Here is a 25,546-nt window from a genome sequence, read left to right on the forward strand (position 1 = left end):
CTTATTGCAGTTTTAATTGTTGTGCTTCACCAGGTATTAAACAAGATTTTTTTTTAATAGTAGGTCTGTTTCAAAAGGTTTATAGGCTAAAATTCAATTTCCCAGAGGAGATTTTGAATGGCATTTTTGCTTCCCTTCTGCCTCACAGTTGAACTATGTAACTCTTCACTAAAACTTGATCACATTATCCTAAGGATGATTTTCTTTGGTAATAGAGCTGGACTAGTAATGAACCTGAAGCATTCCTATCATTTTTAAAAGATCTTTAATGTTCATACCTCCTGCACACACTCACATGGTGAGTAACACATTCATTGAACGCTCACTGTGCTGCATGGTTGCTTTTTGCTCTACATGTCTAATCTTTACTAACTTAAACCTTCCATTGCTTAGAAAATGGTATGGTATTTTTAGTGTTTAGTAATATGCTTTTTTGGGTTGAAGGAATCAATGTAGGGTGCCAGCGTGCCAGGAGAGATGCCCGTGCCACCTTAATGGTTTTATTCTCTCCTCTCTGCTGATGTTTTAGGGTGCTGCCCCTCCTCCACCCAGTCAAATTGTACGAGTCCAGTGTCTGTAAGCCTTACCTACTGTCTACCAGCGTCACATAGTTTTGTTTTTGTGTCTATGTATGTCAGAAAGCCTGTATGCCTCTGAACACAGCAAAACCATGTCTTCCTCTTCACCGCTTTCTTTTCCACCCTTTGTCTGTTGCTGCCGTCACATAAATCAAAGACATTCTGGGACTCAGAAATTCAGATTTTTACGACACCTGCTAAAACACTCCCTAAACGTTGTTGTACAGTGTGTTTTTCATGCACTACACTTCCCTTAAGACTTATCAGTGTAGATACACAACAGTCCAAAACATGACTCAGGTGACCTTTGCACTTATTCTGTATTCTGAATCCTGATTTGCCCAGCAGTATCTTGTAAAATAACAGTCTGAAATCTTAAACCACATCCTGAAACCTTATACTATTATTTACCTGCTTCATTTATCCTCCTATTCATCATTTTAATGTCTCCGAATCACTGTGCTTTAATTCTGTTTTTATAGCGTACTGTCTGTGAATGAACCTCCTTATGGTTTGCAGCCCTGTAAGTACAGTACATGAGTAAACGGCTTGCGTGTATGCGGGAGCTAATGTTAAAAACCGTTTGGAATCTCAAACTCCTCTTTGATCTCAGTCCATTTGGCGTGTGAGTGTGTTTACAATTTCTGATTTTGAAAAAAATGGTGCATGCTGCAAACTTAAAGTTGGTACAGTCACAAAATAAAGAGAATGTTTTTGTGTTTTATTGTATTTGTTGTTGTTGTTGTTTTTGGAGGTTTGATTGAAATGGTTGGTGAAGCAATACTTTTGTACAAGATTTGTACAAGAGCTACTTTATTTTAATCTATGTTATGGGAATATTTTATATACTGATAACCATTTTTATGGGGAAGAAATCATCATGCATGCATCATGGCGACCTTTTTTTTTGCTGCATTTCATCTCTTCATCTCAGTTTCTTTCTTCTTTATTTTTACTTTTTAAAGTGAAATCAATACATTCTGTGCAATTTGAGAATAATAGTTCATACTACTTCCAAATGACAACTGTCCATAATGTTGCTGAACTGAATGAATGACTCACAGGATAAAACTGTGTTTTGAAAGTCAAGCTCAGCCTAAATCAGCCAGAAAATGACTCATATTTCCTACGGGATGTTTTGGACCTTTCCCCTTTCTCTCTTTGCCATCCCGATCTTCTGTTTCCTTTTCTTTCTTCACCTCCACCCTCTCATCCCTTAGTTTTTTCTCTGTCATCCTCTGCTCACTAGCTTTTATTATATTGTTTCAGTTCTCCTTTTCAAGGTAGTATTGTAATATCTATCTATCTATCTATCTATCTATCTATCTATCTATCTATCTATCTATCTATCTATCTATCTATCTATCTATCTATCTATCTATCTATCTATCTATCTATCTATCTATCTATCTATCCGTCCATCCATCCATCCATCCATCCATCCATCCATCCATCCATCCATCCATCCATCCATCCATGATAAAGGGCCATTGAAATTTACCACCTGGTTACAGATTTGGTGTGTTCTTTAAGTTCACCTTGACGTTTTTGGTTCTTAAAAGACCAGAGAATCTCAGCCTGTTTTTTTAATGAACCATGAACCCAGACTTTTCACCTGTGACTTTTGCCCCTCAGGTGATTCGCAAGGGTTGGTTAACCATCAATAACATCAGCCTGATCAAAGGAGGAGCCAAGGAGTACTGGTTCGTGCTCACCGCAGAGAGTCTGTCCTGGTTTAAAGATGATGAGGCGAGTAACTGCATTAGAGATTAAGTGTTGTTCATTCATTTAATGACTTTATGATGATCATGGTAAAATACAGTTGTCAGTGGTGTGCTTAAAGTTCCCTGCCAGGTTGTGGTGGAACTGATTGGCTGGTCTCTGTGTCAGTCACACTGTGTGGCCTGTCAGGCGGGCTGCCATCTGTCTGCCTGTCTGTGCCTGCTGTACAGGTGCAGGAAGTTCTGCACAGCAAGTGTAGACAGGCAGACAGACAACGCTCTCAGTCATTGACAGCACAGCCTGCTTCTCCCGACCGGAAGCCGGAAGCAAAGGGGCAAGAGAGAGGACAAAGATAATATATTACTTGAATACAAACATGAAGGGCTTCTACATGTCTTCTAAATATTTCTTTTCACATCATTGCATATAACATACAAAAAGTAAAAATGACACTGAAAATCTACAATACTCTTAACCAAAATAGTAATTTAAATGCAGTAACTTTTATTAATAGATTATGAAACTGTTATATCCACTTATTTTTCAAATTTTTTTGTTGTTGAATCCTTCTTTTTCTTTCTTAGCTAATATTTTATTTGCTCCCTTTCCTCTTATACCCCCAAATGTGAATGTCCATTGGGAACATTCCCAATCTCTCTCTGTCCATTGGGAATTAAGGCATTTGGTCTGGATCACCCTGACATAGCTGGAAGCCCCCCAAGTCAAACTAACACACACACACACACACACACACACACACACACACACACACACACACACACACACACACACACACAGACACACATGGTTATTGATATACACAGAATGTTAAACACACACAGACGTAGACACACTAACGCTCATTGGTCGTCCCGACTGCCAAATGCATGCGACTATATAAGCAAACACTAATTTTAATGAATACTGAAACTCAAAACCTGTGCGGCGCTTCAAACAGAGGAATTTGCATGAACATGGTTATATTTTTCTGAAAGTCACACACCATTATACTCAAAATATTCAGATCTGAACACATAATATTAAAATTATTGGCTTTCCATTAACATTGAATTTTACACAGGTTTTTAAATATTAGACTTAAGAAGTTGGCTGACTTCACAGTTTCTTATGTTCTGCTGAATCCATTATTGCCGTAATTACTTTTCAATACGAGTGTGTTCATGATCCCTCTAAAGTTTGCCTGGAGTATATTCCGTTCCAGAATTTGAAATGTGAAATTAAAATTAAAATGGGAACATATCACACTGTTTTCAATCTCTCCATCTCTTTCCCTGTCTTTCTTCTTCACTTTCTCTTCATTTCATTCTGTCTCTGTGGTTGGCAGTCTCATTGGGGCCATACACATTCCTGGGTGGAAAATTGTAAGACTTTGTCCAAACACCATCCAGCCTCCTAGAGCCTGCCGAAAGAGAGAGAGAAGAGAGAAGAGAGAGGAATAGATACAGCCCCTCACCCCTTACAGCAGATCACATTGCAATTCTCACACATTCTGTGCACATACACACATTCTTACATTTAAACGGATCACTTCTTTACCCTTAAAAATTGTTCTCCAATACAAACTGTTATCAGTTGTTCCCTTCCTTTCTCTAAATCTGTCCCAGTTCTGATGGCGTTTATGGCCCGAGACTGCTGGTTTGGATTAATCAGAGCCCAACACTAAACAGACACGCATTCCTACAGTCTTCCCTCTCCCTCTTTTTGAGCCGAGCTGCATGAGGGAAAACAGATGACTTGTGCATCCCTCCACTTCTGTTCGCATTCAGCATAATCACTGCCTTTTCACCTTTTCTCAGAGTCTTAAGTTAGCATGCATACATGCGTCAATTATGCTGAGATCTGGACAAATCTGGCCTTCTGAACATCTCAAGACGGAAAACTAACTGGACACCCCAAGCTTTTATATAAGCCTTATGCATGCACAGTTCGGCCTGAGTACATACAGTACATGTTTACACATAAACGGCAGGAAGGACTACTAGAACGGTAATATTATTCGCATGCCAGGTTTATCGACACGTAATGGGTTATGGTGGGCAATCACCTAAATTCAAGCTCTCAATCATTGAGAAATTTCTTGTTCGTGTCGTTAATGCCAACAAGTCCACAGAGACATGCAGTATAACCAACACTGGTGTAGATAACAAACCAAACAGAGCAGAGTCTGACTTTTCACCTGTAGTTGTTGAGTTTTTGTGTGTTTTTGCTTGCGTTTGAGAGTTTGCGTCGGTTCCCCAACGACGTGAGTCCATGCACAGTCTAACCAATGTGCAGACTACTGTACACCAGTATGATCCTGAACAGGTAGTCTGAACACTGGGATGACGGAGCAGGAGATAGTTCCAGCCCTCTCTCTCTCTCTCTTTTTCTCTCTCTCTCTTTTCACCTCTTATTCTTTATCTACTTCAATCACTCAGTCCAACCCTGCTGGCCCCGACCTTCACAGGAGGCGGTAGAAGATGCAAAATAAACACGACAGAAATAGTCTCCATTGCTTCTATCTTATTCTCAGTCAGGATAACGCAAATGTAGAGGACGGAGAGAGAAGCTCCAGACGTCCGTTTACCCGTTCTCGACTTTTTCAGTTCCGTCTCGTCCCCGTCCTGCGTTGGTTTGCAGTATCCAGCCTTTGACGTGGCACATTCGCTCCCGCAGCCGGCTATCTGGCAGGACATTCATGGAAGGCATAGCAAAAAAGAGGGAATGAGGAGTCAGAGAAGGAAGAGAGAGAGAGAGAGAGAGAGAGAGAGAGAGAGAGAGAGAGAGAGAGAGAGAGAGGAGAAGGAGGGACCCCACTGGCCATATAAGGGTTGATGGGACCCTTGAGGAATAAACTTTTGGAGTGGTCCGTTGTTTCTCAATTCCTCTCTTTCTTTCAATCTTTTGGTCCGACTCGCTCCTATCCACTCCTGTCTTTCTCCCTCCGTCCTCTCTCGGTACTCCCAGCCATCCTCTGGACTTCCCTGCCCCATCTCTCTCTCTCTCACTCACCCTCTCTCTCTCACTCTCTCACTAAAGCGGTACCAGATGTTGTATTCCTAACGCCAGCCTGTCATTTCTAACTTTTTTTTTAACCTCTAAAAACTTAGGCAGGAAGTGGGCCCCTCTGGAATGAAAAAAGAGAGAAAGTTTTCAAGGGGAGCAGAAAAGGAGGGGTGCAAAGAGTCAAGGAGGACAAGGAGAGATAGTTTAAAGGAATAGCTCCCTCAAAAGTAAAAATTCTGTCATTGTTTGCTCACCCACATGTTGTTGCAAACCGTATGCTGTTTTTTTTATTTTTTTTATAATTGTTGCACTATCTCTTGTCCAACAATGAGAGTTTGTAGTGACCAGGGGCTGTCAAGTACCAAAAAGGAATGTTGTGAAATATTATTAAAAAATTTTTTATTACAATTCTAATTTAATATGTTTTAACATATAATTTATTCATGTGATGGCAAAGCTGAATTTTTGGCCTCATTACTCCAGTCTTCAGTGTCACACAGTCACTTTTGATAAGTTTAATGTATCATTGCTGAATAAAAGTATTATTTTGTTTAAAAAAACTGCCCCCAAATGGTAGTGAATGACTTAAATTTCAGTCTGTTCAAACAAAGCTATCGTATGGCTTCAGAACACTTCAGATGTAGCACACAAGAAGTATGGTCCACTTTTATGAAACTTTTAAGATGCTTTTTTGTCCTTTTTGGTACTTGTCAGCTCTTGCTCACTATGAACTGTTTTTGAATGGTAAGAGCTGTGTAATGATTCTTCAACAATAGCTATTTATCCACCTATTTTTATGCGCATTTTGGGATATTGCATAAAAAGACGCAGGATGGAAACGCCAAGATGTGCTTAATTCTAAAAATGCGCATAAAAAACTGATGTGCTCAATTGAGGCAGATATATTTTTATAAGATAAGAAAACATGCGCATAAAGTACGATGGAAACACATTTACCAAATAAATTCCTTGACATGCATAAAAAAAGGCCTCCAAAAGCAAGATGACATGACTGTTTATTGCGTTTCATCTGCGTCCTCTGCAACACAAGTAATTTATTAAATACGAAAAAAAGACCTACAGTGGCTTCTCCTACTGCAGCAACCTAAAGATTTTCTTAGTGATACTGGGCACCAGTTTAGGAAGATATTATTTTGTTTTCTTCGACTCGCTGGATGGAAATGTTTCGCAAATGTTTTGTGCAATATTCCAATTTAGTTAAAAGCACAAGTTAAATTTACAACTTTGGATGGAAACATAGCTTTTGGCTTTGGAATCACATTAAGGTGAATAGATGGCAAATTTTTTTTTTAGGTGAAGTGGTAGATGTTAGATTTTTAGACGGTCTAGCTGATTTGCTGAAAATACTTGAATTTCCCCAAAAAATTCCTCCACAGTCACTCCGTCAGACTCAATCACTGATAGTGGCTTCATATGGCTTCTCTCTTCCCCTTCTGTTTTTCATTTTTACTCTTTTTAGAGTGTTTCCCCTCACACTTTCATCCCTTGTTCCTCTCTTTCTTTCCCACATCTCCGTTCCGTTATTTGCAATGTAATCCAAGCCGTTTCCTGAGACCCCAGCCCCTCCTGTACAGCTAGAGGGAGGGGGAGAGGGGGGAGCTCTTTTTCTTTTCTTTAGTTTTTTTTTTTTTTTTTTCAGCAGAAATGTTGTGTTTTAGAGCCTTGGTCCAAATAATGACTTCCACATGTGGGCCCTTACACTCTATCTCTCAATTCCTCTTTCATTCTTTTTCATTCTTTCTTTCTCAAATCTTTACTCAAAAAGTGAAAACTAGTGGCATCTCTCATGTGCATGGTTTTTTTTTTTTTTTTTTTTTTTTTTTTTTTTTTTTTATAATATATATAAAGTTCTGGCCCTGAATCCATCCTGAGGATGATCACATGGATCTACAGTAGATTCTTTCTTTGTTTCTTTGCTCCTGGCTTTCTTCCTTGTAGTAATTTTCCCTAGTTCACATCATTTTAGAGATTCAGTTAAAGAGATTGTTCAGCCAAAAATTAATATTTGTTCAAATTGTCATTATTTGTTCACCCTGATGATGTTCCAAACCTGTATTTTCTTTCTGGAACAGAAAGGAAGAATGTCCCGATCACTCTTTTCCATACATTTGCAATGAATAGGGACAGAAGCCTTCAAGCTCCCTAAAGGATGCAAAACACCATAAAAGTTTCATTAAAGCGGTTCATACAGTGCCCGCTAAATTCCAAGTCTTCTGAAGCTACAATAAAAACTTGAGAGCAATAAAAGTCTTGAGTTTACAAGAGATGTCTGATTCCAGAAAAAAATTGTTCTTTTGAAACAGAGGTATTTAATTAATTGGTTGATCTTGCTCACAGAAGTGATCTGAATGATTTGTTCATGAATTGGACTGATCCAGTTCTCAAGTTCTACTCACTGCCTCAATGATTCAGTGAATAGCTCACTAGAGGGGAAGATTATCAGTAAATGATAACTTGAAATTTGTGACAATTTTTAAGCTGGAAATCTCCAGTCACAAATCATTGTAATTAAATGGAAAAGAGTAACCAGTACAGACTTAAGATTTTTCTCTTTTGTGTCCCATGAAAGACAAAGTCACACAGGATGAGTAAATGATGACATGTTTCCTGTTTAGGAGAAACTCCCAATACAGTTTGTTGACACTCTAATAAAGTTGATTATTAAGATTTGCTTCTCAAAAATTTGCCGTGTGTATATGTTAAAAAAGGTTCCCAGAAATGCTGTCTTGGTAGGCAGCTCACTAAGTCTTAAGATGTCCATTGTGTGTCTCATTTTCTAGGAAAAAGAGAAGAAATATATGCTTCCTCTGGACAACCTGAAGGTGCGGGACATAGAAAAGGGCTTTATGTCCAGCAAACATGTCTTTGCCATCTTTAACACGGAGCAGAGGTCAGTTACAACAATTTTTTTACATGTTTTTTCAGAGAACATAAATTTTCATCTTTAAAAAGATGATCAAACTTTAAATTTAAATATACAGTTGTGGTTATTGGCACCCCTGTTAAACATGATCAAAGATGACTGTTAAAATAAATCTGCATTGTTTATCCTTTTGATCTTTTATTCAAAAATTTAGCAAAAATCTTTCATTAAAGTAAAATAATTGAAAATGGGGGGGAAATCACATTATGTAATAAATGTTTTTCTCTAAAACACGTTGGACACAATTATTGGCACCTCTAGTAAAATATACTATATAATATATAGTATATATAAAAGTATATTCCCATTAATATTTACGTTTTTTAGCACATCAGGGTGACTAGGAACATGAAATTGAAAATGAAAACTTCTTGTTTCACAGGAGTATAAATATGAGGAAACACAAAGGCCAAATTCCCTTAATCATCCTTCACAATGAGTAAAACCAAAGAATATAGTTCTAATGTGCAGCAAAAGATTGAGCTTTACAAAATAGAAAGTGGCTGTAAAAAAATAGCTAAAGAATTGAAAATCCCCATTTTGACCATCAGGGCAATAATTAAGAAGTTCCAATCAACTAAAGATGTTATGAATCTGCCAGAAAGAGGGCGTGTGTCTTTATTGTCTTAATGTGCAGCGAGGAGGAAAGTTTGAGTGGCCAAAGACTCTCCAATGATCACAGATGGAGAATTGCAGCGATTAGTTGAGTCTTGGGGTCAGAAAGCCTAAAAAATATATATCAAACATCCCCTATATCACCACATGTTGTTTGGGAGGGAAAAGAAAAATCCTCTCTGCTCATCCGAAAACAAACTCCAGCATATTCAGTTGTCAGACACAACTGGAACTTCAAAAGGGACTGGATTCTATGGTCAGATGAAACTATAAACGAGCTTTTTGGCAGCATATCCACCAGATGGCCACGGTTAAATATACCACTGGATCTTTAATGTTGTGGGCCTATTTTTCTGCTGGAGGTCCTGGACATCTTGTTCAGATGGTATCATGGATTCTATCAAATACCAAATACCAAGATAAAACATTTAAACATGACCGCCTCTGCTAGAAATCTTATAATGGGCCGTGGTTGGATCTTCCATCAAGACAATGATCCAAACCAAACATCAAAATCAACACAAAAATGTGTCACTGAGGACAAAATTAAGCTTTTGACATGGCCATCCCAGTCCCCTGACCTGAACCCTATAGAAACTGAGTGGGCTGAACTGAAGAGAAAAAGCGCCAACATGGATCTGAAGGATCTGGAGAGATTCTGTATGGAAGAATGGTCTCTGTTCTCTGGTGTTCTCCAAACTCATCAGGCATTATAGGAGAACAATCAGAGCTGTAATTTTGGAAAAAGGAGATTGCAAAAACTATCTAACAAAAGGGTTCTCTGTAAATAATTATGGCCAACGTGTTTTGGAGAAAAGCATTTATTCCATAATGTGATGCCCCCCCCCCCACAACACACTCTCACACACACACACACACACACACACACACACACACACACACACACACACACACACACACACACACACACACACACACACACACACACACACACACACACACTTTTAATCGTTTTACTTCAATGAAAGGTTAGATTTTTGCAAATTTTTTGAATGAAAGATCAAAAGGATAAACAATGCAGATTTATTTTACAGCCATCTTTGATCATATTTACCAGGGGTGCCATTAATTCTGAACACAACTGTATCATCAGTTGAGCCCAATCAGATGATTATTAAAAGGTAAGATCAGGTTTTATCAAGATATTATTATTTTTACATTTAGATAGCCTACATATGTAAAGCAGTAGGCCATGTGACCGAAAAGCTTGAATGAAGCATGTTTGGCTCTAGATAAAAATATTAGAGGATGTAGCCCCGAAAGATCATTAAAATAAACAACCCTGAACTCTTGTGGTGTGAACCACTCCGTTGTTTTGACGCATTGCTCAATTTAACTAGAAACGGTAAAACGTTGCTACCGTTCTCATTATGTCTTGCGGTTCGGTTGAAACCAAGTCGGGGTCTGGAACCGGACCGCAGTCCGCTATTTGAGGATGCCTGTTATAGACAAACCCCACACAGCTAAAAGAGAGTTAACTGTGAACAGTGTGAGTGTTTGTCTCTGTGTGTTTTGAGATTCCAGCCATTAAAATTAATTGTTTGGTGGACAATGAAATGGGTGAAAAAATCCCATAGACTTACAAACAGGGAGGGACACCATCCTGGCAATTTTTTTTTTGCATGAGCGAGCACCACATCACATTTTCTTTAGGAAATGTAGAAATTAATTATTATTGTAGAGTTATTCTATTAGAGGTATTTTAGAGAAGACTTTAATATTTTCTCTCTTTCTATCTCTCTCTCTCGCACACACACATATACGTGACACACACACATTCCATTCTACAATGTCTGGAATATTAATCAGTTATTTAGAGCTCTCTTCTCCTCTTTTAATATGTTTCTCTGTGCCACAACCAGGCTTTTTTCCCTCAGGTTTTTTTTTTTTTTTTTTTTTTTTCTCTGATGCAATTTGTACTCTGAGCTCCTGGCTGCTTTCTAATGGAGGCTTTCTCAGAGTCTGTTGCCCCGTGTCATTACCAGGCATGATGAATATAATAAGAAGTCACTTTTTAAGTGTTGCTGTCCTATTCAGCGGCGAAGAGCGACAGAGTATTTGTCAGTTAGTTGGTTTCTTTTTCTGTGGTGTCGAACTGGGTAGCCCCGCCTATGGTGAAATCTCATTGGTCCAAAATCCTGCTCCATACAACTGTATCATAATAGTCAAATGTGTAATTTTTTTCTCTGTACAATGCCAAACTTAATTTTCAGTGACAACCACAAGTTTGAGGTTGGTAAGATTTTTGAAAGTATCTTGGCTCACCAATGTTGCATTTATTTGATCAAAAAACAGTACAAACAGTAATATTGTGAGATATTATTACAATTTAAAGTAACTGTTTTCTATTTTAATATATTAACATATTTTGAAATGGAATTTATTCATGTGATGTCAAAGCTGAAATTTCAGCATCATTACTCCAGTCTTCAGTGTCATGATCCTTCAGAAATCATTCTAATATGATGATTTGCTGCTCAAGAAACATTTCTGATTATTATCAATGTTGAAAACAGTTGTGCTGCTTAATATTTTTTAATAGAACTAAAAAAAAAAAAAAAAAAACATTTATTGGAAATAGAAACCTTTTTTAACATTAATCAATTTAATGCATCCTCAATGAATAAAAGTAATATTTCTTACTGACCCCAATCTTTTGAACGGTAATCAAGATAATTTTATTATTTATGGTAATTGTGTTTGACAATGTCAAAAGCCTAAGATTCACTGCAAATGCAATTAATGGGCCGTCAGTGAGCATGTCACACTAACCGATCCAAGACGGTTGATTTTGTTTTGCAATGAAAATTGTCTCAAGGAGAGTGCAGTGGATTCACATCTGGTGGTCACGGCACACACACACACTTAAACACGCATGCCCTTCTACAGGGGCTTATAACACCATTTTACATGCACACCTTTATATTTTCTAACATAAACACACTCTAACTTCACAGTAATACTTCACAAAGAGCACGACGGGAACAGGGGGCGCATTAGGACACGCTTTGACACATTCCTGGCCAGTCTCTACTTCAATGTCTCTCTCTCTCCTCTTTTCTCTCAGTCTCTAACATTCAGTCTCTACGAGCGCAGCCTCTTTAGTTTCGAGTGCGGGTGTGTCTGGGATTGATTAGCTGCTTAATTGGAGAGATGTTGGTATGCTGCGGTGAGCGTGCACACACACACACACACACACACACACACACACACACACACACACACACACACACACACACACACACACACACACACACACACACAGCTTTGACACTGAGAGAGGCATGGCAGACTATTGTAAACACACCCAGGGCTGCACCACAATCAATCAGATGCTCTCTCTCTCACACACACACACATCCATCACTTCAAGCACTCTGTATAAAGATATTCAAGCTCTCATAAACTCCACACTCATTCCCGCTCACCAGCAGAAACATACCACCCAGCACTCAGAAAAATCCCCTTTTCTTCTCTCTTGCTACACACACACACACACACACACACACACACACACACACACACACACACACACACACACACACACACACACGCGTGTTCTAATGACCTAGTGATTCATACTGTGCCTTTTACACCCACCAACTCCCTAGTGTCAGAGCAACCAGTGATGTCAGGCGGTAGATGTCGTTTTTGTCTCAGCAGTGACACCAGTCTGGCATGGGACGCGAGAAGTGCTCATGAGAAGAGCAGAGAGCTTTTTCGTCCACTTTCTTCCACATTTTTTGCATCAGTGTGCATTGCATCCGGGTTCATATGTGACGGCGAGTAGTTATGTGCGGTTCTGGACTCACTCAAGACTGTGATTAAAGGAATGCTTTGGGTTTAACATATGCTATGACATCTGAAACGATTACCACAGACAATAATTACAACCCGCTCATCAGTTTGTTAAAACAAACAAAAGTAGTTTTTTTAGTAATGCATTTACAAAGGAAACCTCTCCTCATAGACTTCCATTGTTAGTGCATTACAGTAAATGTGATTTTGGTTTTGTTTTTACAAACTGATGGATGGAAACATAACATGTTTAACTGTTTCCCTTCCTCTTTCCCTGCCATTTATGAGACAACGCTTACCTGCCATTGACGGAAATTTCCAGCTCTCTGTGTTTTCACTGTTATATGGTAGGGGGTGCTATTACACATCTTCTGAAAGAGTACTGAATCTTCTGATCAAAACACAGGCAAAAAAGAAACAGAAACAAGCGATAGCATATGTAAGCAGTAAAATAATGCGATCATCAACATTTAACAGCATATAAATCAAAACTGCCTAATGTTACAGAATTAAATTTTGACCCAGGACGAGCTATTAAGACTGTGAAGCTTTGGGGGTGTTGATGGACTCGATCTACTCCAACTATTTTTTGATCATTGTTCTGAATCCGATCTGGATGTAGTCTTTGACAAAGACGTGATTTTTTTCAGCTTTTTACTCAAAAAGTTGCTTTTTTTATTAAATTTGCCCACATTCAAGTGTTGATTAAAAAAATGCATTTAGCTAGAAAAAAAACTTTTTTTTTTTAAGCTGAGGCTCTTTTCTTTCTTTTGATATATTGCATGTTCAGATATTCATACAACAAAATATTCTGGGGGCCATGAAAATGTGAAAATGATCAAAAATGCTGGCGGTGGCTGGCAACTTTTTTTTTTTAAATCGCTGGAGGTGAAAGAGTTAACAAGTTTCCAGTGTTATTATAGTTAACTAAAACTAAAACGAAACTATTAAAAGTCGTTAATTAAAATAAAGCTAATAATGAGTAAAATAATTATTAAAATCAATATAATATTAGATAAAAAACATAAAAAAATTAAGTTGGCACAGAAGTTGCGATAGTCTTTTCTTCCCTGTTGTGACACACACACACACACACATATATATGTATAATTTTTCCTTTTGGAATTGTTGGATCATTGTCATTTGCTGTAGAACTTAGTCAGGTTAGACACCATATTGAATTTAATGCAGATGGAAATGAGGCTGTGAGGAATAAACAGTTTTTACAATGGCACACACTGTATAAAGGCTCTGAGATCACTTCATTTTCACAAATTACTTTATACTTATAAGCGCCACTTATAAAGATCTATTGTGCACGCACCTTTGCCGTGAGCACGAAACCTGCAGTATGCAATACTGCAACCCCGCGGTGAAATTCAGGACACGTAACACCAACTACCACTATTCAACCGGAGTGAATGAGACGAGTGAGTGAACGGAGGCAGGTGCGTGTCAAACCGTCAATTCACCGTCGGAGAGAAGAAGAGTGAGAACTCGCAGCTGGTATCAGTGTATCGATACTGCAGAAAAGGAGTATTGGAACCGTTTCAGATATTTCAATATCGATACATATCGAAATATCGATATTTTTTTTACAAGGTCACATGAATTAAAAAAAAATAATAATGATTTGCACTTATAATTAATTTATAATTAATGCTGAAATATTCAATAAAAAAATAAGAAGTCAAAAATGACAAAAGCACATAACCAAAACTAAAAAAAAAAAAAAAAAAAAAAAAAAGCTAATTCAAAATATATATAAAAAAATACTATAATAGTATATAAATAATACTGAAATAACACTGCATTCATCTAAGAATTTGGGATATGATCTAAGCTTCAGTTAAAACATAATAACCCCCGTAAACGTAGCCAAATATTATTTTTGGATGCACACAGATTGTTTTGTTGATGTTGTGCATACTCAATTTTAGGTCTAAATCCTTTTAAAAGTCAGAGCCGTACTTTGTGGTTTTGGAATGGCAAATAAAGTTCAGTACATTCACAAGCGCCGCAGTTATCCTGCCATAAATATCATGAACTACCAATGAATTATGAATCGTTTAACCGCAAAACTGTATTCCACACATTACACCTTATTAGGAGGGTCTGCAAAGCAAATGATGTTTGGATGCTTGGATCAGTGTATCGCTTATGCAGTCATATACAGTGTGTAAACGTTTGGACTAAACGGTTATAAAAAATAATTTATCAGTTATAGCAATTAGTAGCACTGAGTCATATCTGAGCTTGCAAAAACAGTGTTTTGTAGCTGAGTTTTATGAGATCGAAGCATGTGAGAATGTGGTTGCTTTGGTGTGTGGGTTGTTTTAGTGTATGCGTGTCCGAATTGACCCAGTCTTAAGCCACGTTCTTGTAGCCGATTTCTTATCAGCCGCAGACTAAATCAAATACACGCTGGTACGTTATACTTTAAGCCTCTTACCCCACAGGCACAACAATGAGAAACAATAGCCACAAAAAGAGAGAAAAATAAGAGGGAAACAAAAGGAGGAGAGGAACAACAGTATAATTAGGGGGAATGTGGAACAGATGGAGAGAGATGGGCTCCAGATTCCTGCCTTTCTCGGAGCAAGGGGAAAAAAGAGGGAGAGAGAAACTGGGTAGAAAGATACGAGACAAAAGTAAAAAGTGGGAATGGGAATGACGGATAAAAAGTTGAGATAGGACAAAACCTGGGGAAATTTTTTTATTAGAATCAGATTGGAAAGAGTGAATTTTCATCTCAAACAGGGTAGAAGGGGTGGTCTGGGGTTTGTGGTTTTGGACAGATGATATGTGTGAGCGAGAGAGGGTTTTGCTGCGTTTGTTTGTGCGGGAGTGTACGTGCTGCCATAGGAACCAGCTAACAGATTACTTTCCCTGTAGGAACGTGTATAAGGACTACAGGCATCTGGAGCTGGCCTGTGACACTCAGGACGATGTGGACAGCTGGAAGGCCTCTCTGCTGCGAGCTGGGGTTTACCCAGAGAAAACCACAGTAAGCACGGGAACCCATTGGATTCTGTACCTGTACGCTAAAACCTGTGGCCTAATACTTCAAAATAAAGGTTTCAATTTAAACCAAAAAGGGCTTTATAGCCAGATGCCATGTGGAAATTTATAAGCTCTACTCAAAACTTTTTATTCCCTAGTTCTTAAAACCAACACCATGTGTTACTGCTTTAAAGAAATAGTAAAAAAAAAACAAAAAAAAAAACAAGTCACCCCATGGCTTTTTCTTTCTTGGAACACAAAATGAGAAGTTCTTAAGAAAGTTCATGCTGCTCTTTTCCATACAATGAAAGCAGACCAGACCAAAAATGCACCATAGAAGTAGTTTATAAAACGTATGTGTCATATTCCATCCCTGCCGCTGAATATGCCTACTTCCCTACAAAAAAACTATATGAAATGAGTAGTATGTACGAATTTGTAGTATTCATAAAACAGTAGGTGAAAATTACCTGAATGACCTACTACTTCCACTGAAAAGTGTGCTTCCAATGGACAATGTACTGTCCCATGAGGCTACGGTAGGAGTTGTGAATGGTAGTGAAGTGACACAACTGGCGCTGTTGACAACATGAAATTTCATTCATACTACACACATTCATAATATGTATATAGAACAACATTTTTAAGGTTAGCTTGAAAATTCGCCCTATTGATTTTCTAAATGCATGTTATGGATCTTATTGTGAGTGATTCATATGTGCATACGTTGTTTTTGTTTTTTGGCTTAAATCTCATCTCTTTCTTACAATCACAGTCAAGCTCACATTCAGCCGAGATCTGCCTTTAACCAATGGATAGAAGTTTTTTCTTTTTCAATAGTCTGATGTACATCACTATATATAAGAAAATATATATTTTCATCACAACTTTGATGCTCATGAAGTTTGTTCCTCATCAAATGTAGTGTCAGACAGTATTTGATTTCAGACGCAGCTCTTTTTTATTTGCCTTTGCGTAATTGGCATGTATACATATTTAAACTTCATATTCAAGCGATTTGTTAGGAGACAATGAGAACCCCCAAAAAACGATCATATGGCTTTAAAAGACTTGGATTACAGTCATTTGTAGAACTTTTATGTAGATTTTTTGTTCTTTTTGCATTAGTCCACATTCACTTTTATTGTATGGAAAAAAGTAGTGTGAACATTATGCCTAACTTCTTTTTTTGTGTTCCATAGAAGAAAGTAAATGATGACAGAATATTAAGGGTTTCTCAAACTCGGTCCTGGAGGGCCACTGTCCTGCACAGTTTAGCTCCAACCCTGATCAAACACACCTAGCTGTGACATTGATTAGCTTTCTCAGGTGTGTTTGATCTGGGTTGGAGCTAAACTGTGCAGGACAGTGGCCCTCCAGGACCGAGTTTGAGAAACCAATACTAAAGAACCTATGAAATAGCATCAGCATTTGGCAATCTCCAAAGTGCCAAATGACTAACTCAAGAATCCTTTAATGAACCTTAAAGGGATAGTTCACCCAGAAATGAAAATTGGGTCTTCACGCACTCACCCTCATGTCGCTCCAAACCAATAAGTCTTTTATTCATCTTCAAAACATAAATGAAGGTAATTTTAATGAAACCTGAGAGATTTCTATCTTTCCTGAAAGTCAATTCCACCAAAATGTTGATGCTTCATAAAGTTCTGAAGACATTGTATGAGAAATCCATATGAATTGAGTGGTTTAACCCAAGTCTTCTGAAGACATGGTGGGACATCAAATATGGTAAACAGAAGCTCAACTGTACTTGCTTGATGTACAAACCTCACTAGTTCTTGCACGTCCAGCAAGCACGTGCTCTATGTATGGGCGTCGATCAATGTTTATATGTGAATAAAAGCCTACGTTAAATCTGTTCACCATATAAAGCGATTGTGTCTGGATTAAACTGCTCGTTTCATATGGATTATTTTAACAAAAGCTTTTGTCAGTGTTTTGGTGCAATAAATTTTCCAAATTAATTCAAAATCTTATTCAAATATATCCAAATTTGGGTTTCGAAGATGAACCTGAAAGTATGGGTTTGGAACAACATTAGGTTGAATGATGATGACAGAATTTTCATTTTTGGGTGAACTATCCCAGAATAAACTTCAAAGAATCAATGAAGAACCTTTATTTGTAATGTCCTAATTTCCCATTCTTTAAAAAATGCAGTGTTTCAAGAATTGTACAGAGATTATACATCCACATAATAGCCAGGCCCATACGGCATCTATGCACATAGAGTGTTGCAGAAACCTCACATATTTCTGCAGAACTGGAGCACCTCTCGTTTTACACATTTCACATTTTATTGCTCAGAATTCTACAGATTTTGCTCTAAAATCAGCACATAAAAAGTAGATTCCATCGAGGCCTTCTAATAACGTAGTGGACTGTAGTTCAGATAGCTCACACTCCTGTAGCGTTTCTCTCTCTCTGTGTGTGTGTGTGTGTGTGTGTGTTTGACTCTACGGCTGCAGGCTTCATGGTGGCTGTGCTCTGGGGTCAGAAGCTCTGCTGCATTCCTCAGCTCTTGTGTCACACCATGGAGGATCAGCGAGGGAGGGGGCTCTGAGCTCTGTTTCTAATCAGCTCCCTTGCTTTTTTTCTTCACGCTCCCCTCCATCCCCCTCTTTCTGTCTTTATGTATGCTTTGGAGCTACATGTTGAGTGATGTCACAGTTCTGTCAGGGTTCCCCATAATTTGCTTTGACAGAAGTCAACCACACCCCCTCCGACAGTCACTGAAGTAAAACTCATTATTTCCTTGCTTCTCGTCTTTTTATCCCCCAGTATCTTTTTTTCCCGGCCTAGTTCTCTTCATGTATGCGCACTCATTGCCCTCTGAAACATCTTTCTCTTCCCTCTATGCTGATTGTACCTTTTCCATCCAGATTTGTCTTTTTTCTGATTGGTCAGGTGGATGGAGAGAGTTCAGGCCAGGCGGAGAGCTTCTCCATGGACCCTCAGCTAGAGCGTCAGGTCGAGACCATCCGCAACCTGGTGGACTCGTACATGAGCATCGTCTACAAAAGCATTCGAGACCTAATGCCCAAGACCATCATGCACCTCGTCATCAACAATGTCTGTGCCCTTTGCATCTTACACTGACATAACATCTGATACAGAAGGAAAAACAATGAAATCACATCAAATACATTTGTTTTAAAATGTCTACCCAAATACTTTTTAAGTAAGATAAAGAGATATGTACTTTTTTGTAAATGTATATTTCATAAAAAAACATATACTGGTAACATTAGGTCTTCTCACAGGGAAACTTGTTTTACGGTTTATGTAATGTATAGCATTTCTAGTTTATTTTTTTTAGATTATTTATTACATTCTTTTTTTTAAATACTATAACAAATATTCTACTTCTAAAATTGTTAAATGTCTAAATATAGACCTGTATACTTCTAAACCTTATAGTTACATATTTCAAAACTTTTTTGCACTGGAATTGTTACAGCAATAGTATTCAAAATGTATTTTGGGTCAGAACATTTTTATTTTTTTATATTGTGATATTTAGAAATATGAACTTTTGATTCCATGTGTGGGCGGTTTTCAGTGTAAATAAATGTGCCATCTTTTTGGCCCAATTAATTTATGTTTCAAAGAACAATTTCAGACTATTTTGTTTCACTGTGGACTTTATATTCAAGGGCACGTTTAATTCAAGGACAATAACTAAAACGATATCTATTTAAGTTTATAAGTTTTAATAAGTATTCTAATTCTATGAGAATAAACTCCACACCACTACTTTAACAATAACGACTTGGGGTGTAACAATATATTGTGTCACAATAAATGCAACAATATGTATCGTGGATAGTGACAATATATATTGTGTATTGTTCACCCAAAATGAAAATTACTGTGTGAGAAAAAATTCAAGTTTACAGTGTTTCAGTATCAGTACTACATTAAACTACTATATATAATGTTGAATATAATGTATAATAATGCAATGGGGGAATATTTGTGGGTCCTGATAATGCCAAATGTCTTATGTTACCAGTAAAAACCATATCCCCCTATTGCCAAATGTCTTGGAGTATCGCAATAATATCGTATTATGAGTTCAGTTTCGTGATATGTATCAAATTGTGACATGAGGGTATCGTTACAACCCTAATACTGACAGGGGAACAATTTTGTTGGAATCACATTCAGAATTTACTGCCAATCAGGAACCGTAGGACTTTAAAGATCTTGAACATATAAAGTGTCAGACAACATAACTGCAGTGCGTGCTTATAATAAACACAATGTTATCATCCCTTGGTGTGGATGCCAGTATAGTTCTTGTTATAATTATCGTTCTTGGTGTGAATGGCCTTTGTGTAGTTGGCTGTTCAGCTAGTCATGTAATCTCAACATGAAGCGGGAACCATCCTAATGCAGAATAAAACAGCTTTTTAGGCTATGGATATAACTGTCATCATCTCAATATATTTTTTATACATTTTGTCTAAACTCCTATTCAGCTTTTCTTTTTATATATTTCTATATTCTTCATCCGTAGGTAGAGGAGTTTATCCACGCTGAGTTGCTGGCTCAATTGTATTCTTCAGGAGATCAGTACTCTCTGATGGATGAGTCTCCTGAACAGGCCCTGCGCAGAGAGGAGGTGCTGCGTACCCACGCCGCCTTGAAGGAGGCTCTAAACATCATCACTGACATCTCCACCTCTACCATCTCCACCCCGTTGCCACCCCCCGTGGATAACTCCTGGCTTCACAGTGGCTCGCTACACCGAAGGTACTTCATCTCTCCACTTCCTGTTCAAGGTGTCTCCATCATCAGTCCACCTCATCATCCAGCGGTGCTGTTCTGTACTTGACCCCCAGCACATAATTAATGGTGAACAGTTGGCACTAACACAGAGTGAATCACAAGGATTCCAGGAAATATCATGGAATTGTGTTTTCCAGGCCTAGGAAACTATTTGAGATTATTAACAAATTAAAAGTCATGGAAAATTATTTTTTCTTGTGTTGGATGCTGTAGAGTAAAACCCACAGTGTTGTCCAGTATACGAGTTGGGTTAGTTCTTTTAAATGAATTGTTGAACCATTTATTAGAGAATTTGTCTGAATCAAAATTATTCTTTAAAACTGTTATCCAGTAAACACATATGACTGCAAAGGTAATGGAAATATTATACCCCACCCACACTGTTAATCATTCAGGCCCTATCATATACCCGGTGCAATGTAGCACCAGGTGCGACGCGAGTGTTTATTGCTAGTTTCAGCCCGACGCAGTTATCATTTTCACGTCCTGTGCCACGTTGTCTAAATAGCAAATGCATTTGCGCCCATCTGTGCCCCCAGGGGCGTACTGGTCTGAAAACGAGGTGTGTTCAGGCACATTGTTGGCGCGTTGCTATTTTGAGGCACTGAAATAGATTTGGCATGTTTGTGTGCTGCTGCGCGTCCCTGTGTGTGTAATAAGCAGAGTGTACGTGCGTTGTGGACCCGCCTATAGGCGCATATTACTAACAACCTCTTTAAATAACAAAAAAATAAATTTTTGCGTAAGTGCACTTGCTCCGTACGCTTTAGACCATGTGCTTAGATCGTTAAAATAGGGCCCTTCGTTCACGCCCCCCCCTCTCTCTCTCTCTCTCTCTCTCTCTCTCTCAGGTCTCCTCCAGGTTATTGTATCCCTAAGAAGCATCCTGCTCCGGCTGCTCCTTCTCTACCAGTTCGCTTGGAAGGTCCGGACCCACCTGTCTCCAACAGCACAGTCACCACAAACACTAGCAGCCACCCCAAACGAGTCCCTCCTGGTGTTCCCAGGTAAACATCAGATCTGGACCTGAAGTCACACACTAGCTGCTTTAGACCAAGCCTTGGTACATTTCAACAAAATCAATTCCTGTACGCTAAACCACGACATGATTCATCAACTAATGTTTATTTATTGCATGAAAGGGGATTTGATGTGTGTTCTCTCCATCAACAACGCAGCTGAATAAGCCTTTGATTAATAACGTACCCAGTGACTAGGGTGGAATCAGGTGCGTCAGCACTGAAATAGGCAGAATATTTTAAATGAAACTCAGTGACCTGTAACTTCACAGCATTTTAAACAGTATTTCAACAGTTTTCCAAGCCAGAAAGCTTTGGTGAACTTGTGGTTTCCTCTTTCCCAGGTTTCACCTTCTGTGACTCTGTTGTACTTTCATAAGTGCTCAGGAAACAAGCTGCGGTCACATTAATTTTAGCAAAGTCTCTCATGCAAAAAAAGAGATGTATGAAGCACTGCATACACGGAAGTTACTTTATTGTCCCAATAAGGCGGCATCCATTTAATAATTTTAATAAATATAATCATTTACACTCTATGTTATTATTGCATACCATTTAATATACAACAACACTGAGGTGCAAATACTATCTGCCTCTATTTATAAGTATAAATAGCACCTAACTACTATTTACACAGCCTATTGCAAAGAAAATACATAGGTCTACATAGGTAATAATTTTTTTACATAGGTCTAGTGTAAATAGAATATATCGCTATTTTTACTGAGTTTAAATAGCATCTATTGCTACTAATTAAATTCAATATAAATATATAATATATATTTATAAATATATAAGATCAATTTAAAAATTGCTTCCACCATGATTCTTTTATTCACATGCACACCCCCAAATCCAAAAGTCAGAAAGTGTTCAGTTGCAACAAACCCCTTAAGTTAAGAAAACAGTTAAATTATAATTATATGGTATTGTCACTAACGGTTTTCTGAACCGATGGGTTTTGCTGCAACCGGCTACAGATTTTCCCACTGGTAATTATGGAATTGTGGTGACGTTCATATGCATTTGTCTCATAAATACGATAATTCTGCCATGGCAGCATATGATTGTTAAAAAACTATTTAAGATCCTCTAGGTTCTGCTATCGTTCCCAAATGTTGGGATTTATGCTCGTACTGAACACAACTAATAGGACTCTCTGTGTCCCAAGAGCGAGGCTTGTTCTTGGATCCGTCTTTAGGATTAGTCTCGAAGCGGAGCGCTCAGAGACCAGAACTCTTTGTGATATATACGCATACCTACCTTCATATGCATGATAGATGAGACCACGTGCTCACCGGTCCCAAAACTACAGCACTAGATCACAGATACTGCTGTCTCCACACAACATGAACATATGGTCTTGAGTGTGAAGGAATAAAAAAAAAAAAAGAACTTTAACTTCAACATGTCACTGCTCAATCACAGAGGCAAATATATTTACATTTTAAGGCTTTTCAAAATGTTCAAGGAACACTGCATTGCAAGTATGTTATATTTGTAGGTAAAACACAAACTGTCAAAAAATGTCAAGGTCATATATTCACCACCCAGGAAAGATATAGAATTCATGTAGAACTTCATGGTATAGTGTTTAAATGTTTTCTGACTTTAATTTATAATGATTTATTGCACAAAAACTCATGGTGTCTGGATGATTTCAATTGTATTACACTTTATTATAATTTTTTTGTTTTGTTTTGCATTTTAGATATTATTTAAAATTTTAATTTATAACCAATTCAACATTGATATTACATTTATATTCATACAATTTTATATAAAAATCTATTTAGTAGCACTTCATATGAAAATATAAATTATTTTAATTAATATATTACAATATATAATGTTATAATAATTTAATATAATTTGACACATTTTTTATATTATCTTTATAGTAATGAGAATTAGTTACAAAAAATGTAAATCAATATATTAAAGTCGCCATGAAATCAAATTTTACAATTCGTATTTTTATATGTAATATTGTAGTGTTTATTACAAATTATTTATCTGCACTTCATTAATTTGAAAAAATTCATGTGCCCTTATATTCTCGTGGCAACTCCCCTCAAACCGTGCTGAGCGAGAGATGGAGAGGAGGAGCGCTAAAGTAAAACCCTGCCCTCTATTCAATATTCTGTTTCACTTGGAAATACGTCACAACACTGGAGAAAAGTCGTTTGTAACTTCCGGTTCATGGCGACTCTAAACAATTATATTTTATATACAGCCATGGTGAGAATTATTGGCACCGTTGGTAAATATGAAAAAAGAAGCCTGTAAAAATAAATCTGCATTGGTAATCCTTTTGATCTTTTATTCAGAAAAATGCACAAAATTCTAACCTTACATTGAAGTAAATTAATTGAAAATGTGGGGAAAATCTCTTTATGAAATAAATGGGACCATTATTAGCACCCTTTTATTGAATACTTTTTGCAGCCTCCTTTTTCCAAGATAATAGCTCTGATTCTCCTATAATGCCTGATGAGTTTGGAGAATACCTGACAAAACATCAGAGACCATTCCTCCATACAGAATCTCTCCAGATCCTTCAGATCCATGTTGGTGCTTCTTCTCTTCAGTTCAGCCAACTCATGTTCTATAGGGTTCAGATCAGGGGACTGGGATGGCCATGGCAAAAGCTTAAAGGGTAACTCTCATCAAAAACTAGTCAAACTTTTGTGTAAAAGCATAATTAGAATGGAAACGCCACTTTTAAGATTGACCGTATTTTCGTTTTTGGTCAAAATGCCTTTTGAATGGGAGTGCATGGGGCACTTCTATTATAGCATCAAAATCGCTATTTTTAAAACACTAAGGAGGCTCGACACGACACAACACAACATAAAACTGTGCTCGAAGTATCACCAGGGGCTCTATACATGAACTTGAGCATTGACTACATTGTTTGTGTACACAAAGTTTACTAAAAAGAAAGGTTTTGTACGACTCACTTTATCAGTTAGTGTTTCCGGTGGCTGGAATTTTGTCAGTCAAAAGTAGTCGATCTCCGAATGCAACGTAACATGAAGAGAGTAAAGATGCAAAGCTCCTAAAGCTTGTTTCTATATAAATTCACGGATAAGTTCTCATGCTTTTCATTGAAATTACAAGTTCATGACATTTCCTCATATGGAGTCAGTTCATTACGTTGCATACAGAATATCTCCAGATCCTTCAGATCCATGTTGGCGCTTATTCTCTTCAGTTCAGCCCACTCATTTTCTATAGGATTCAGGTCAGGGGACTGGGATGGCCATGGCAAAAGCTTAATTTCGTGCTCAGTGACACATTTTTGTGTTGATTTTGATGTTTGTTTTGGATCATTGTCCTGATGGAAGATCCAACCACGGCCCATTATAAGATTTCTAGCAGAGGCGGTCAGGTTTAAATGTTTTATCTGTTGGTATACCATCTGAACAAGATGTCCAGGACCTCCAGCAGAAAAATAGGCCCACAACATTAAAGATCCAGTGGTATATTTAACCGTGGCCATCTGGCGGATATGCTGCCAGAAAGCTCTTTTTATAGTTTCATCTGACCATAGAATCCAGTCCCTTTTGAAGTTCCAGTCGTGTCTGACAACTGAATATGCAGCAGTTTGTTTTCGGATGAGCGAAGGCTACATAATGTGATTTCATATTATAATATAATTATAATGTTTTGATGTATTGTTTGTCCTTTTCTTTTTAGTAATACGAATTGTCACAATATCTAAAAATCTTAATAATGCTAAAAACTTAATTTCCTTTTTATACAAATTATGTGTTTGTTTGTTTTTCTTTGGATTTGGGCATGGGACATTATCTGGACATTTCTTAGCGAGATTCAGACGTCATTTGAGATGGATGGAGGTCTTGTTGAAAATGTGTTTTTCATATTTGATTCCCCATTGCCAGCGCAGAGTCTCTATTCTCTTCCGCTGTCCTCACTTCTTCTTGCTCTCGTCTCGCTTTGATGTCACAGTCGAATCACCAGTGACCGTATATGAAGGCTTCTCATATTTCATAGTTCTG

At 37.7% G+C, this 25,546-nt stretch overlaps 1 protein-coding gene across 4 annotated transcripts in view; it reads left to right on the forward strand.

The window, feature by feature from the left end:
- The window catches only part of dnm3a (dynamin 3a), a gene marked incomplete at its 3' end in the record, with an annotated part of 43,108 nt that extends 21,595 nt beyond the window's left edge, over positions 1-21,513 (forward strand). Inside the window, exons 15-21 of one of the 4 annotated variants that reach the window (XR_014029593.1) lie at positions 530-576; positions 2,214-2,327; positions 8,108-8,217; positions 15,580-15,691; positions 18,616-18,780; positions 20,231-20,466; positions 21,354-21,510. Coding sequence is in view for 3 of the 4 variants with exons in the window: in XM_081394878.1 (XP_081251004.1) it covers positions 530-559; positions 2,214-2,327; positions 8,108-8,217; positions 15,580-15,691; positions 18,616-18,780; positions 20,231-20,466; positions 21,354-21,513 (927 nt within the window). Of the gene's footprint in view, positions 1-529; positions 577-2,213; positions 2,329-8,107; positions 8,218-15,579; positions 15,692-18,615; positions 18,781-20,230; positions 20,467-21,353 lie in introns of those variants that run through there. The other 3 variants (XM_081394878.1, XM_081394879.1, XM_081394880.1) reach the window with 3 other exon arrangements.
- Positions 21,514-25,546: the final 4,033 nt, after the last annotated feature.

Source organism: Scardinius erythrophthalmus (assembly GCF_964197995.2).
Source record: "Scardinius erythrophthalmus genome assembly, contig: HAP1_SCAFFOLD_291, whole genome shotgun sequence".
Taxonomy (NCBI): domain Eukaryota; kingdom Metazoa; phylum Chordata; class Actinopteri; order Cypriniformes; family Leuciscidae; genus Scardinius; species Scardinius erythrophthalmus.